Genomic DNA, 16,796 nt, shown 5'->3' with positions numbered 1-16,796 from the left:
TCTTATTCTTTGGGATCTTATATTGTTTAACTGCAGGGGGTCTAGAACTACAATTACAACTTGCAAATTCACTATCCCACACTCTTGTTTAGACTTAGAGCACACTGTGGGGTATTTAGTTTTAAGATATGGTACAACCTCATCATCTTGTTGTATAGAAGGTGACACTTCACTCTGTTTTACAGTTATATCATGACTAAACTATCTTAAATTATTAGGTTTAACCACTCAACCTGTTTTGCTCTCACCTAAAGCTTGCCATAAAACCAAATTTAATAACTTACATTTTTAAAGGCAAGCGTGTTTTATTAGAGTCATTCCTGCTCCTGTTTCTAATAAAACTCTGTTATTTTTCCCTCTAGTCTTCCATAAATATATGGTCGCCCATCTTCACTTCGTTATCAGCATGATAGATCTGATAATAGCTAGGGGTTTCACATCCCTATTTATTGGTGAGTTTAGGCAGATTTCACTTGCTGAATTTCAATGGCATTTAACATCAGTATACACTCTTCACATGAATTTGATATGTGAGGGGGGGTTGGTTGAAGATGTATGCTCTGTTTTTACAGCTGCCACTCTCTGTAGATTCTTATGGTCTGGGAAATTCAATTTTCTTTCCCTTTCACTGGGTAAGTTTTTTCTTCATATTTAGGACAATATCTCCTAACATGACCTTATTGGTTGCAATTATAGCATACCATAGAATTACTCTAATAAAACCCTATAATATCTATCTTGGGGTGTGGCCGAATAGTTTTTAGTACCCTGGTAATTTTGTTAATTTTGTGGTCTTTCCTTAAACCTCACTCTAAAATTACCATATTCAATTAATAACCTCATTTCTCCTTCTACCTTCTTCACTAGACACATTTTTAATAGGGGCCAGTCCTGCTGAAGTATCCCTAGACAAAAGTGTGTCTGTGCAACATTTTAGTTATTCCTGTGTTTTTCCTTTTTAACAATTGCAAGGATTTCATAATTTTCATAGCAGCAACATCTCTTAATCTAGCTCATTTGGTTACCCTGATATTCTAGAGACATATTCACTAACACTCTGCCTATGTTACTCTTTAGACATAGTAAACTGTTTTGTGTCAGTAATCAAATCCCATGCCTTATTCCTTAAATTAGCACAAACATGTATATCATAATTTTTTTCATTTAAATTAATCAAAAATAGAAAATTCAAAACTATTCAAACCAGTTGCACACTGTACAACCATTAGCAATATATTTGGAAACAATCCCTGCAACTAAACTCTGGGCTTTTCACATTCTTTATCCTCCAACACATCAATGAGTTAATTTTTAACCCATTCACTTAATGAGGCTGGCAGCCAGATCAAACGACATCTGGTGGCTACCACATCACTAAATTTTTGTTTATTCATTTCACCTTCAAAAACACTCATATTGTAAAAAGGTCCTCTCTGCTCATCATATTTAGACACATTTTTAATCAATCTGGCTAATCTGAGAGTATCCATCTGACCCTTTTTCTTGCACAATTTCCCAATTTTTCTATATCTTTTCTTCTCTTCTGCCCTTTTCACACAACTTCTACTTCCAAACTAGAATCCAAATCTTTCAGATTTTTCCACAAAATATCTGTAACATTCCCCAGACTAACAATTTTTGCAAATTGTCAAAATTAGTAACAAAGTCTAATCTTGGACATGTAAGAAATTGTTTAAGGGTTCTGTCTAACAGATCAGTCTGATTCTTAAGCATTTCTTTCATTATATTAAAATCTTAATTTCCTTGACATTACTTAATCCTTTCAACAACTGCCGAGAGTCTGAGTTTTTGTTTCAACTAATGTTGCATCCAATGCACTCTCAAAAGAGAGCCATGGGGGGCGATTTCCTTCTTTTAACACTTTTAAGGAAATTTACAGTTTAGCTAGAGGCTAGGTAAATTACTAGACCTTGCAACAACACATATATTTTTCAATTGTTTTTAACAACACATTTCTTTTTTGTTTCGATGTATTACAAACATAACAATTACTGGTCTTTTTAAGTTGACACCATTCCTTTATAGAATCTTTAGTTTCCAGAAAGCCTTTTGCCAGTAATGCAACTTTTTCTTTCCCTTTTAACCACATTGCTTTGCTCATTACCAGTTAATCTGTCTAACCATTTCAATACACAATAGCGTTTTCAGGATTAACTCTTTTACAGACAGATCCTGTTACATTTGACAGCAGTCATTTGCTGCCAATCCATAATTAACTAAACAGTTAATACAATTTGTTTCAATATACATATGAGCAACTTCTACAGACATGTTAAAGACACATACCCTTGAAGTATTTGATTTCCACAGGTGTGCGCATCATCTGATGGAAGAATACTTTTTGGAATATGTAGTTATTTCTTGAGAATCCTCCGAAATGCCATCTTCGATCTGCAATTCGTCATAACATTTATTTCTTCATAAATAAAGTATGGATAAAAGGATACAGATTGTCCTCTCAATTATTATCGTTTTATTCTTCCGTCAGTACTGAGCATATTTTATTTCCACGTTCGAACGATTTCCCCTGCGCAACTCTATTTTCGCATAGTAAAACTGAATGTTTAAATAAAGGATTTTTGGGATGCCATCCTGCTGTATCAGTCAATTGTGTTTCTCCTGTTTCAAGCCGGGTACTAAAGCTTTTTTCTTCAGGGAACAATTTCAACTTTTCTTCAGTGAGTTTCTTGTCTTCTTATTGTAATCTTCTTGTAGCTTGTAGCAGTCATAATTCAGGCTTAAATCAAAAGTTTGCTGTTGTTGGTGTTGGTGCTGTTGGTGCCCGCATTCTCCACCATTAAATGTAGGAAATTGGCATTCCGTGAAATCTTTGTTTGTCACATATCAGTTTTCATAACAATCGAATCAAATATCTTGCAGTTAACTTATGTTTATTCAAACATAACAATCCATCTGGTAATAACAAATGTCTTTAACATTCTTTGTCCAATACAGAGAGCAATTTTCCAGTTGTTATCCATTTTTGATGTTAAAGGTATTGGCCACGAATTCTAAACTACAATCAGTTTTATGGGTTTAAAATTCAGTTACAGAGGGGAGTATACATAAGATTGCCTTACTTTAAAATAAGTGGCTATCTTAGAAAAAGGGGAGTTACTTAGCATCATTTGAAATCTATGATTAAAGTCATACGTTATATTTGGCGGCAAGCTATGTAAGACAAAGAACTTCTATATACATGATGTAATGAATAATTGCCTGTAGAAATGTGAGTCTTCAAAGGAATTCAGGCTTTCAAGGCTAGGTCAAAGGTTACTATAAACAAGCCCTTCAACATCACTCTTAAAGTGAACCAGATGTGGTCTCCATTCCTATACAATGAAAGTCTGTAATACTCTATAGGCCAAGGTATGGCTTCTCAATTTCAGTGTTCTTGAAGCAATAAAACTTATAATATTTATATCAACACATTAAATACATTTAAAGTACATAATAATATTTTTCATATAGGACTTTTACCCTGTTTCTTCAAGTTCAAATGCAACTGCACTTCTTTAATCAATTCCCCAAATGGATTCTACTGGGAATGCAGATTCCTCATTTGATGAGGCACTGCTGAATTATCGCCATACTCAGAACCACTAGTTCCAAACTAGAATCGGAACTTCCCAAGATCTTAGGCTTTTTGTTAGCATGTATTACAAGCTGAGAATCCTGGGCAACCGAAGCCTGGATTGTCTGTAATGCTGCTGACCACATATCCACTACTGTTCGCTGCATACTTTGTTGCAACCAGCTGATAAAGTGGACATTACTGTTCTTTGTGCTTCCTCTGAAGCTTCTTTGAACACACAGAGCAAAGTTTTCTTTTTACAACCATCTGGCATAAGATGGCCACACACAGAGCACATTAAATGCTTGGCTAGATGTACATTTCCCCTTCTCAGCAACTTTATCCAAATTTTCAGGATTATATACTGGGAACAGAAAACAAACAAGGGAAAATAAACAAAATTTTTCCCTAAAGATTCAGGCTAGAACCATTTAAATAAAAACTTAATCAGTCTTACCTTAAATGGCCCGAGAGTGTGTTGGAGGGCAGGTGAGAAACACACATTGCAAAACCGTTCTGAGAGCTCCTGGCAAACAGAGGTTGCTGCTGGGGAAGCTCCTTTTAAGTCCTGTAACCAAACAAAAACGCCCAGTTCAAATTTGGCGCCTGAATCCAGGTTCGCATTGCGCATGTGCATAGCGCTCTGCGACTCCCTGGTGGAACGCAACGCAACCTGTGTGTGCGTTCCACCGACAGGACCTCCCAGCCGACGCACGCCTGCGTCCTTCGTCAGACCGGCACCTGGCACGGCAAGAGACGGAATAAATTCTGAGGGACCACGCCGTCCGGCGTGTTAAACGCTACTTACCCGAACATCAAGGAAGCAGAGCCTCCCGAGCCTCAGCCCTTCTCACCTGCTTCCTGGAGAACCTTCCTGCATAACCTCCCCTGCCGAAGGCAGGCAAAGAACTGGGGATGATCAGGAGGAGCTGCTACTTATTGGAAAGGAGGTAATTAGGGGAGGGGTTAAAATGTTTGGAGATTTGCCTGCCTGTTTTTCCCTCCAGATTGGATATCCCTATGGTGTAAGCACTGCCTCTAATCTGAAAGGAAAAGTAAGTCTCGCCGGTGGTGGACATCCATACTACATATAACCCACACCCTCAATGATGAGAGTGAAGCACAATGTTCGACACATTATTTCTGACCTGTGGATTACGTTATATAACAAGGTTTTGGTTTTTTTCTGGGCCCTGCGATACACATTTTTTCTGTTTCTCAATGAAAACAATAGCACATGTAAAAAAAAATAATAAAGTCAACATTTATTTAAAAAAAAGAAAAAGAAAAACACAGTGCAGTAATACAAGTACCCGAATGACTTCTGTTTATTTAGAAACTATATAAAGTATTTTAAAGCAAATCTATTAATTTTACAGCATCTTAGAAAAATATAAAACCACATTCTTGAATTGTGTAATAAAATTATGTCTATGGGTGATTCACTTATGTTTAAGTGTGAATTATTCAACTTGTTTCAGGTATTTTTATTGAGTTTTTCATATATACAGTGGGACCTCAGTTACGAATCGAATGCGTTCTCTGGGACGTTTCTTATTGTGAAACATTTGTAAACCGAAACGCACTTCCCCATAGGAATGCATTGAAAACCAATTAATCCGTTCTGGAGGTCAGAAAAAAGTCCAAATGAGCTGGCATGGAAACCAACCCACAATGCAGAACACACAATAAAAGGCATGCAAACGACGAAGCTCAGCTCCCTGCCTTTCCACATCTTGAGAAATGCACCAAAAAGTCCCAAAACAACTTCAAACAATTTCCAGAATGGCTCCAAAACTTGATGCAAAAGTCGCTACAACACCTCCACACTCTACACAACGTGCTACCCACAGGCTCCAGCATGCAGGGGGCGCTGCTATAAGCTTCCCAGGTGCTATGCATCCTGGGGAAACATTTGTAAACCGTGGCATTATTTTCAATGGATTTTCGTTTGTAAACCGAAAATTATGTTAACCGACGCGTTTGTAAACCGAGGTCCCACATATATACATATAATGTAATAACAATAAACATTTCGACAATACACATTGATAATGCATGCGTTTTAACAACAATGAGTCTGCAAATAATTTGAATTTCAACTTGTAGGCAAAAATAATAAATTGGTCAGTTACAATATTTCATTTAAGATATTTTGTCCCAGAATTTGAAATCCACTATGAATTGGTAAGTACACAATGTGTTGATGGTATAAAGCAATGACTGATGCTATCTAGATTGGTGTTCTTGAACATTGAATCCTTTCTCCTCTCCTGCCCATTCTTTGGGTACATGCAGATATTTTATTAAATAGTTGCAACGGTTAACTCCAAATCTGATCCCGACTACATTATTATTATTATTATTATTGGTATTTATATAGCGCCAAATAATTCCGCAGCGCTTTACAATATTACACGTTGCATGATGTGCTGGGGTTTTGTTTGTTTGTGTTTTTTTGCATTATTGTTAATTGCCATATTTTAGGGCAACGAAACCTCCCAGGACACACATAACTCACCTGCAGGATAAGGTTGCATCCTGGAAATGCTTTCTCTGTGTGTTTTTGTCCAGGATAAACCTTTGGCATTGAGACGGCGAGGACCAGTTCTAAGCAGCTCGATAAATGAAATGTCCTAACCAACAAAGAAGCAAATATTCCATTATTTATCTGTCTTAATCTTCTACATGCAACAAAAGCATTTAACATATAAGAGGTGTCATGGTTCCAGGTTGCAAGATGTTCAATAATCACAAGACATGATTGTCAGTTCTTAGAAAAACTAGGGTTAATATAAATATATATCAGTACAGAATAATTTGCACATCAACTGGTACAGCTACGTATAGCGTCTGTGCATTTTGTGTGCAGGGTCTTGTGTATGCCTTTCAGAATGAATAGGTTATTTTCAGGAAATGCATTACACCTATTTGTATAAATAATTTACTTAATTGGGTGTAAATGTATCTAACAGCAGAGACAAACAAGGTTATTTCACTACCGTTTTTTTTGTTTTTTTTTTATCTCTTTTCTTCTGGAAACAGCAGGGTAATAATTTGTCGGGTTTTTTTTTGTATCAGCAAGATAAACATAGATGACATTAGCTGCACCAGAGAGCGTATAATAGCTGCAATGTATTGGAAGACAATAACAAATATTTTATTTCTAACATGGTTTTATACAGATAGAAGAAATGATATTCATTTAATAAGTGGAGACCAAAATACTACTACTACTAATAAAAGAGAAAATTAAAAACAGATATAGTATTGCACTTAAACTTATTCTCAAAGACAAATAAAATCACAAGAACATTGTTTTCCTTATTTTTTGGCAAATTGGTATTCCTAAAATACATAATTATTATTGGTTCATATTATTGTACCAAGGGACAATATCAGTGCAAACAGTTTAACAAAGAACAGAGGGGTGGCAACAGGGGATTTCAGGCACTATAACCACATCATTGAAATGAAGTGATTATAGTGCTTAGGGCATCCCTCTAATAAGAAAACAGTTAAATTTAGATTTTAGACAAATATACACATTCCCCTTTCAAAAGTTCCCTTGGCCCGTTGCAACTCCAAGATAGCCCATACATAAGTCAGGATGCAATCTGCTGTAAAAATTGACCAGGAGACTACAAGAAATATCCTTGGGTCATTAATATCCAGCAGTGTTGCATTGTCAGATCCAGCCATAACAACTGTGAGAGATCGTTAGAATACCCATCCCACTGGTAGCGATAGACCTCCTAAAAAGGGGGCAAGTGGGACCTCACAAATGGAACCACATCCAAGGGTACAACTTCAAGGCCCAGAACCTCTATGCAATCCTTCACAGAAAACAGAGACTCAATTGCAGCAAAGCTTCTCCTGCTGACCCTCTGGAAGGAAAAGCTTAATTTCCAGGGAGTCCAAAATCAACCCCAGAAATTGAACTTATGAAAAAGGTACCAGGGTGCTCTTTTCACCATCATGGAGAGTAAGACATAGGTATGCCATACCACCAGGTTGTAACAGGCCACCTGTACATGGATGTAGTCCAGGTATGGAGCAACGATGATACTCAAGGTTGTCCTTGAACTATACAGATACCAAGAACCTTTGTCAACACCCCAGGAGCTGTGGCAAGTTCAAAGGACAAGAATGCAAACTTGTATTGCTTGTCCTGAAAAGTAAACCACAGGAAACGCTGATGATTTGGATGGATCACAATATGAAGGTAGGCATACTTTAGTGTCACAGTTCTCACCGTGGCAGACAGACGGCCAGACGTGGTCGCTCCTGGAGTTCCCAACAGGGGACTTGAACCGGGGAACTTCTCAGTCCTGGTACAGCGACAAGTGATTCCGGTCCTGTTCTTCCTGGCATGTCTACTACACTGGGGGTTGCACCTTGACTTGGCTGTGCTTCACCTGACCCTGATTAGACATTAGCAGGGTATTTAAACTCAGCCTCGCCCTGTGCTCAGTGTTAAGTCTTTGATCATGTTGTGTGTTTCGTACCAGTGTTCCTGTCGTTTGATCTGCTTCTTATTATTGACCCCGGCTTCTGACTACGTTTACTCTGACCTCTGGCATCCCTTGACTTCGGCTACTCCTTGTTGTTCCTGTCCTCTGGCATCCTTTGACCTTGGCTATCCCTCGACAATCCTGCTGGTTCAGTCCTTGCCTGTCCTGCGTATTGGTACTTCATCCTGCATAGCACCCGTGCACAGACCCACAGGCCAGGTGTATTCTTACCTGACCATCATTGGCCTGTGGCTATCTGCAAGGGTGAGCAACATATCTGCGCCACAGACTCCCAACTCAGGTAAGACCCTGATGTACCTGACACATAGTTGCCATGAACTAAACATTTAGCACTAATAGCAAAAAAAATCCATCATGAAAGTGAGATTTTAAAGGAGCAGGTTAAGGGACTGGAGGTCTAGGATAGGCCGTAATGATCATGATCACAAACAATTTCAAGTAGAACACCAGACCCTGTTTGGGAACTGGAATGGGAGAAGTGATTATATTCCTTACTAAACTGAGTGTATACGACATGCACTATTCAAACTCCATGTTTTGGTACCTGTACTGCAAAATAAAAGGCAATGTTTCGACATGTCTGTCTTTTTCAAGACACTCATTGTGTCGATATGTTATTTTGGATGGCTGAAAAAATCCTCACTACACTTCAACTACTGAGTGCGGCAGTTTTATTGCTTTGCATATGTTCCTGTCTAAGCCGTGCAGTCCAGACACGCCTGACCCTTGAAAGGATCAGAGAAAGGATAAGATAGCAGTAACAAATCCTTAGGGAGGCAGTGCTTAAAGCCAGGCTGAAGAAACCACACACAAGATGCATGGGTCTGACATGGATTGGGTTCAGGTGTCCCTGAAGAATTGCAGATGCCTCTAAGCAACTCAGGCCGTGAATGTGGTCACATTAATGCAAACTTTGTAGGAGCAGCAAATTTATTGTTCTGTCTCACTTTCTTCTAAGAGGAAAAACCTTGTTTCCAGGGGTGTACGATGTTTCAGAGGACTCTGAGTAAGCAGAAGCATTAGAAGAGAACCAAGCACCAAAAGGAACTAAAGCAACACGAAGAAGACCCTGGAATGAGGCCTCCATACCCTTTGGAATCAAGGCACTCTTACTGCCAGCAAACATGGACATGATGGTGTCCAGATCAGCGCCAAAAAAAGACTTAAAGGGCAATGTCAAAAGCTGTGACCTGGGCCAAAGATAGGTGACTAGGACTTGAGCCACGAAGCCCATCTAGGAGCTACACTCAAGCCTGGCAACTTGATGTTAAATAAACAACCTCAGCCAAGGAGTGGTATAAGAATTTATTTGCCAGCTTTAGTAAGTGAACACCATCAAAGGCATCTGCAGAGAGACTGATCATACTGACAGCAAGAAGGAAAAGCGCGCCCAATACCTAAAAGGAGTATCTAAGGAACCCTTCAAAGTATTAGTCCATGGGGTGCGTAAATGGCATACTGTCCTCCAAGGGAATAGTAGTCTTTTTGGGTATCTAGTTTAGGGACAGTGTACCTAATGGTCAGCATTCCATCAGTGAGAGAAAACATCTTAGCAAATGTAAGGAAACGAACAAAGGCAGTCCCTGTTTTGCCCTAATAATTTTCACCAAGGCCATAACAGCACATGGAATCTCCGCAACCAGTGGAACCTTCATCACCATAAGAGTGCGCACAGCACTTTCAAGGGGAGAAAACACACGTGCTTGATCTTAAAGGAGCAAGTCACATACTTCTCTATACGGATCCTGAAAGGCATGAGGAAACAGAGATTGAACTGGCATCAGACTTTGAAAAGTAGTCATGCTCAAAGCTAAGTAGGCAATATGCAGCATTCCCCTTGACAAAGGAGAGTCAAATAAGGGCACTATGCACAATACTAGCATGTTTAGCAGGAATCAGCTGTAAGAATCTGGCACATGAGGCATAGCGTTAAACAAGCCAGCCATCACAGCTTAAACAAAGGCCTAGAAAGTCAGGAAGGGTTGTCCTTGTGGCTAGAAGCAGCACCAAACTCCATAGAGGGATCAGACAAATTTACGAAGGAAACAACCAAAGGGCTTGACATAGAAGCACTAGACCCTGAAGGGAATTCAAGTGGTAAGTACACCTGCAAACAAAGAGCAGATATTAACCCTCACGGCAAACAGGAGTAAAAGAGACTGGAGCCAGACAGTTTAAACTAGGATCCCATAGGTATGGATTTCTCCCCACCTTCCATTAGGGACAAAAGTGAACCCTGGTAAATGCTTATTTGTACAGAGGGTGTAGAGCAGGAGGAAACCAGGAGAAAACTCTTCATAGCTGGTTGGTGTCCACTCAAGAGAGAGCAGGAGCAACAGTAATGAGTCTCACAAGTTTTACCACTCCTGGAAGGTGTAGAATGGCTCTCTGGGTCTGAATGAGCTTGGTTAAAGTTGTATTTTAAAACCACTAAAATGAACAGTGAACCACACTGTGTCCCTCCCATGAAGACCTCAGATTTGCATAACTGACACTACTGCAGGAACCTCTCTTAAAGAGGCTCCATCCTCATAAAACTGTTCAAAAAGAGACTGAGGAAAGTGGAGCAATCCCTGCAGAGTCACTCCTTTACACTATAGGATGACATAGGGAGGACAGTATCTGGCACTTACCTGAGATGCACCCTGGTATATATCCCATATGGGTCTCAAGCTAGGCCATCGAGCAGAGAAAGCATTGTAGTCAAACTGAACTGGCCATAAATTGACCTGTATTCACAGTCTATGAAATGTGTCAGTGGGGTTTGATATGTGTCAGATTTCAACTTAGGAGGGTGTTCTCTTTGTTTTCTTGTATTTAGACACAGTGCTTGGCGTTTGTTTTTTGTTGAGAAAGCGTCAGGTGCAGATTAAAAAAAATTCCAGTCGCCTTTTTTCTTTTTCCTCTTCTATTTCCTCTTATGGACTGATTATGTTATATATCATATAGCCCACACGTATTTTGCCCTTTTCTTGCCTTGCTCTTTATATGTTTTGTAAAAAAAACATAACTTCTCAATACATTTCTATGTGGACTATAGTGCCAGCTGAGTGCAATTAGTAAGTTTGTTTTTTTTGCATTTGAAATGTACCTGCTTTCCTCCAAGTATTTCCAGTGCTGATTCATATCATCTATTCTCCGCTCAATCAATTGCACATGAACTCCTGCATGTACCTCGGAGTCATCCACTCCTAAAACCAGTCCAGGAAAAGCAGAGTTAATGATCTGTCCGTCAAGGAACTCAAACTGCTGGCGATGGATCTGTGGCACTTTAATGACTTTTCGACTGGACCTGAGCAGAATAAAATAGGAAAGCATTACAATCTGTTTAATTAAAAATAATGTATGTGTCCGATTTTAAATCGACGTGGCATGTTTATTTTTTAACAGTATTTCTAAAATAATCTTTAAAAAAAAACAGATTCAAAAGAGATCCACATAAAATATGGTGTCCTGCAAAGTTATCCCAAATACGCTATTTGCTAACTGGTGTAACTTTCCCCCAATGCCAAATAGTAAAAGTTTCCTCCTTGAGAAATTTCTCTATTATAAACGATAGCAACCACAACACGATCTGCTGTTAGCTAAATGGCTTTGCTGTTTCACTTCGTGTAAATTCTACCCCTGGTGAGTCCAAGTGCATTGTCTGACTATACGAGTAACACCTGTACAGTTACACCTTCTAGTATTGCAGCAGAAAGCGGTGAAAAGTACTACTCTCCTCTGTGGCATTTAAAGGGTAGAAAATCTATTTAAACTAATACATGTTAAGGTCTGGCAGATCTACCATGTGATAAGAAAAAGATGATTGAGGTCCATTGGACTCCATTATTAATCAGAGGAGGTCCATTGTACAGCTTCTCCTCCTCCATCCCTTGTGTGGACCACTGGAGGGGAGACACACCAGGTCGGGTTATAAGTGGCTCCTAGCCTTTCCTCCATGCTGTGGGTTGTGGGGGGAGGGTAATCCTCTGGTGGAGAACATTCTCAGATCATATTAGGTTGAATATCCATTGGCGCTAATAGTTAGGAACAGTCAGAGAGGATTGGGCGGGCAGGGTATGTGCCACTTGTCAGGCCACGACAAGGCCACGACAAGTAGGGGCCATAAATGGATAAAGATGGGAGGTCATATACCAGTCCCCCCTCCAATGAATTCCACCTTTATTTTATTGTTAATAAAAATCTTTATTAGCTTCAATAATGGCAGGAATACAATGTATGTTTTATGTCCGGTTTAAAATGGAGTTGTCTGATAAAGTCTCTTTGATTGAACTGATAACCACATACGCTTTACTGACCGATAAATATTTTGTAGATCATTCACAGGATCCTGAGATGTGAACATGTTCTGTTCCTCTGGATCATGCATTGTTTTCTGCCATGCATATCTGATGTCTGAGTACATGGCATCTACCTTTCTATGAGCTCGGGCATGTGAGTCTCTGTAGAAAAACAAAGACCATTTTTTAATTACAATATTACATTCAGTTCAGGTTACTTTATATAACTTGGTTTAAACATTGGACATTAAGGCACACACCATTGTAAGCATGGTTTAAAGGAACATTAGAAACGTCTAAAAACACGTTAAATACCTTTATTGCAGGTCCAACTACGCTTCACCTCCCTTGGCTGAGATCAACCTGATGATCTAAGCAAATCCAATGCTTTCCCATACAAAAGCATTGGAGGCTTTCAGGCATGTGTGGCAAAATGCTGCCAAGCGCTAATCAGCATCTCCTCATGGAGATACATTGAATTAATGCATCTCTATGAGGAACGTTCAGCACCTCCATGTAGGGGTTGGAGACGCTGAATGTCAGTGCTGCACTGTCACAAGAAGCACCGTCTGAGTGAAGGCTACTAGAGGTGTTACTAGGCAGTAATGTAAACACTGCCTTTTCTCTGATAAGGCAGTGTTTACATTAAAAAGCCTGCAGGGACAGGCAGTAGACACCATAACAACTACATTAAGCTACAGTTTTTCTGGTGACCATATTATCCCTTTAAGGTGCTCATATAGATGGAAGTTGCTACCATGAGTATATAAAAGTGAGTATCTATATAAAATAATAGAAATGGGGTTTAGTTTTGTGATTTGGTTAAAAACAAAATGTTGTGAAGATATACATTATGTCCTATGATTCAAACGTCGGAGTAATTAGACTTCAAGGAACACTATAGTCACCTGAACAACTTTAGCTTAATGAAGCAGTTTTGGTGTATAGAACATGCCCCTGCAGCCTCATTGCTCAATCCTCTGCCATTTAGGAGTTAAATCCCTTTGTTTATGAACCCTAGTCACACCTCCCTGCATGTGACTTGCACAGCCTTCCATAAACACTTCCTGTAAAGAGAGCCCTATTTAGTGATTTAACTCCTAAATGACAGTGAATTGAGCAGTAAAATTGCAAGGGAATGATCTATACACTAAAACTGCTTTATTTAGCTAAAGTAATTTAGGTGACTATAGTGTTCCTTTCATGAGACATATGAAACATGGGACATGAAAACTTCACTTGCCACAGTCCACCATGGGGTTTGAAGGACTCTTCTTTAACTCGAGAACAGACTACCCTGCCAGAACAAAGAGATGTATAGAGAGACGGAGACATGATTTGTAAGGAGAATAGGAGAGATTGAAAGAGGATTGGTAGGAACGAGAGGGAAGGGGGCAATTTGTGAGAAGAGTATGAGGGGAAATGACACGATTTGTATAGAGTGAGGAATGATGATTTGATTTCTGGGAAGAAACAAATTATAACTGCAGAGGGAGTAATCCTGCCTGGTGTGGGCATTAGGAGATCAATGATAGGATGTTAGCACTGATCCTGAATAAATGACATAGAGCTACAGAACGAGTATTGCATAAAATATCACTAACAGACCCAGAGTGGTATTATAATCCAGTGCTACGTTATGAATAAGCAGTATGCTGGCATTTCTGGGAAAGCAAATTCCTAACAGGACAACCATCTAAACAAATCGCCACCTGTCAATCATTGTCTGCTTTACAATGGCTCCAATTGGACCTTTTTACAGCTTTAGAATGCCAGCTGAGTGGTTGGCAATAGCAGTAGTTGCAGGGGCCACAGAGGCATGTAGGGCCCTCACAATGTATACTCTCATTGTTCTGGGAATGAATGCAGCCTAGCTTCGATATATTACCACAGCAGACTCCAAACACACATCCCACTTATAACACATGGGCTTTCGGTGAAGGTTGCCACGCTTGAGCACTAATTTATGTGTTGCCAAGTATATCTATTTCTGATTACTGATTTTGTACCAAGACATGAATTGTGCCAGCCTTGCTGTGCTCTTATAATGTCATGGTGCATGTACAAGGGCCACAAGGTACTATAAAACTATCTGCAAATAGCTTAAAACATATACTCACAGAAACTCATCAATGTCTTGTAAAACGTCAGATTCACTTTCTTCATTTGTTGCCGCAGCTTCGTCTTCACTGGGTACCGATACAACATAATTAACGGTCAGGTTAGCTCCTGCAACAATGTCCCCACACACCTCTAGAACGAGATCTACAAAGATACAGAGAGGAATTGAAAGAAACTAGTGGCAGAATTCACAATGCCTGTGGGAACTACACATACTGGCAGTATGTCAAAGCTCAGCCAAATGGCAGAAGAAGACTTCTCCTAAAAGCTTGAAGGAACACTCAGAGAGTGTAGTGGTTATGGTGCAAGGGTTGCTTGGGCATTCTCCCAGAGAAATGTTTCAAACAATTTAAGAATAGTTTAACAATGTACCTGGGTCCCCTGGGGTCAGGCCTTAATGTGGCTTTGTCAGGTCAAACTGACCTTTCTCCCATTGTTTCCTCGTTTCTTCCTCTTTCTGAATCTGTTCGTCTTTTCTTCATTTATCATCTACATTTCTCTTTAAAACATAAGACAAAGTAGGGACTAAATTGTGTGATGTGTTTTTGCTACACTTGGAAATCTTCACAAAGGAAGAGTCTTAAGGCCCTTTGCTAGCATGACACGGGAAGTGGTGCTTGCCTTAAGCTCTACCTTTTGTCACAATTGTCAAACGTAACAAAAATACATAAGACAAATTAGTTCCTACTTTATCTCATGTTTTAAAGAGAAATAGATCAGAAATGAAAAGAAGAAGAACAGATTCTGAAAGAAAAAGAGAAGAGGAAACAATAGGAGAAAGGTAAGTTTGAGTTAACAGAATCACGTTAATTGCCGAAATAACCGGATGTCTCCCATGAGCGAAGCATGGTTTGATCCAGCACTGCACTCACATTCTGCAGCAGAATCCGTTAGCAGGCAGCGTGTCTACAGGTGTCCCGGGAAATGTAAATATTGTTCTTAAATAGTTTGACAAATTACTCTGGGAAGGCACTAAGATCACTACAGCTTGCTGTGGTGGTTATAGTGCTTGGAGTGTTCCTTCAATGCACACATTCCAGTCTTCCGCAACACACAGAAGAAATACCCATAAACAACTACAGAGGAAAGCATATTATATATGTCATAGTAAAGTGTTGTCATCCAGCATAGTATCTGCTGATAAACAGCCGTCCAGGTCAAATTCTTTATGCATCTTGGATAGGGCTAATTCACAAACAAGATTAATGTTAAAATATAAACATCACAGACAGAAGAGACAGTTAAATGTTAACCGATTTGATCAGGAGGACCCTCGCTGCCTCTTGTTTTGTAATTTGTTTGTTACAATTTACTTGTATGGTCTTTTAACCCATTGTACAGCACGCCAGAACATGTCTGCGCTCTATAAATGTTAAAAATAATATAAAAACACAAATATGAATTTCCTCCTCACAAAACTCATTTCAAACTATTGGTATATAACACTAGTTATACTTACTCTCTGGGTTCCGTAAGCAGCAGTAATTCCGAATTAAAGATGCATCTGATGTAAGGTTGCTAAGCAGAAGTTGTTTTTTGCACTCAGCCGCAGACAGCCTGGGGTCCATCCACTGATCTCCACATGAGACATATACCTGTCATAAATCTCACAAATCAGTGTTCTTTAAGTTCTCATGGAAAGGAAAGGAAATATTAGGCTCACAGCTTGGTAAATTATGAACAAAACAAAACTAAGTACTATGTGTGCATCTCTCCAGATCATTTGGGATTAATGCTGACTTTTCAGGTAGAACAAATATTAGAGAAATAGATTATATTACTGCAATAAAAACGCACCTTTTGTACTTGGATGGTTATGATGTTAGATGAATTCGCCCCCTGGAGGATAGTCCCCCATTATATTATTTATATTGAAGTGTAACTAACTTCCTTATATAACAGAGACATGCAATCCATTAAAACAGCAAGGGCACACTGATCTCGTGTCAAGTAGCAGAAAAGCTTAAAAATTAAACCCCATTCTCCTTGATCCTTACCATCTGATCTCTTTCAACATCTCTCAAATGTAAAATCTCAGTGCCGTTTTCATTAAATAGTCTGCGGGCTGCAGAAGGTAAATTCAACATCAATGTACACCTGGATTCAAATGTAAAAAATGTACAAATGAATGAACAGAAAATTTTGTTGGGTTAATGAGTAAGTGCTTACACACTTGGATAATCACTGCAAAACATAGGTTTGGTTTCAATCAAATAAATGTTATGACCACAATTGTAATGTTGTGATAAGTGTGATATGTTT

General features: G+C 39.2%; 1 protein-coding gene across 1 annotated transcript in view; it reads right to left on the bottom strand.

Moving 5' to 3' along the window:
- LOC134578564 (doublecortin domain-containing protein 1-like) overlaps positions 1-16,796 on the bottom strand; it is a 311,038-nt gene that overhangs the window by 31,256 nt on the left and 262,986 nt on the right. The window contains exons 17-22 of the mRNA XM_063437537.1: positions 16,532-16,631; positions 15,994-16,129; positions 14,534-14,678; positions 12,432-12,575; positions 11,222-11,422; positions 6,117-6,231 (exon numbers count right to left, since the gene is read on the bottom strand). Of these exons, the coding sequence (XP_063293607.1) occupies positions 6,117-6,231; positions 11,222-11,422; positions 12,432-12,575; positions 14,534-14,678; positions 15,994-16,129; positions 16,532-16,631 (841 nt within the window). The remainder of the gene's footprint in view (positions 1-6,116; positions 6,232-11,221; positions 11,423-12,431; positions 12,576-14,533; positions 14,679-15,993; positions 16,130-16,531; positions 16,632-16,796) is intronic.

This window comes from Pelobates fuscus, chromosome 12, assembly GCF_036172605.1.
Source record: "Pelobates fuscus isolate aPelFus1 chromosome 12, aPelFus1.pri, whole genome shotgun sequence".
In the NCBI taxonomy this organism is placed as follows: domain Eukaryota; kingdom Metazoa; phylum Chordata; class Amphibia; order Anura; family Pelobatidae; genus Pelobates; species Pelobates fuscus.
Note: the sequence above shows the minus strand (reverse complement) of the source record. Positions and strands in the feature narration are given on the sequence as shown.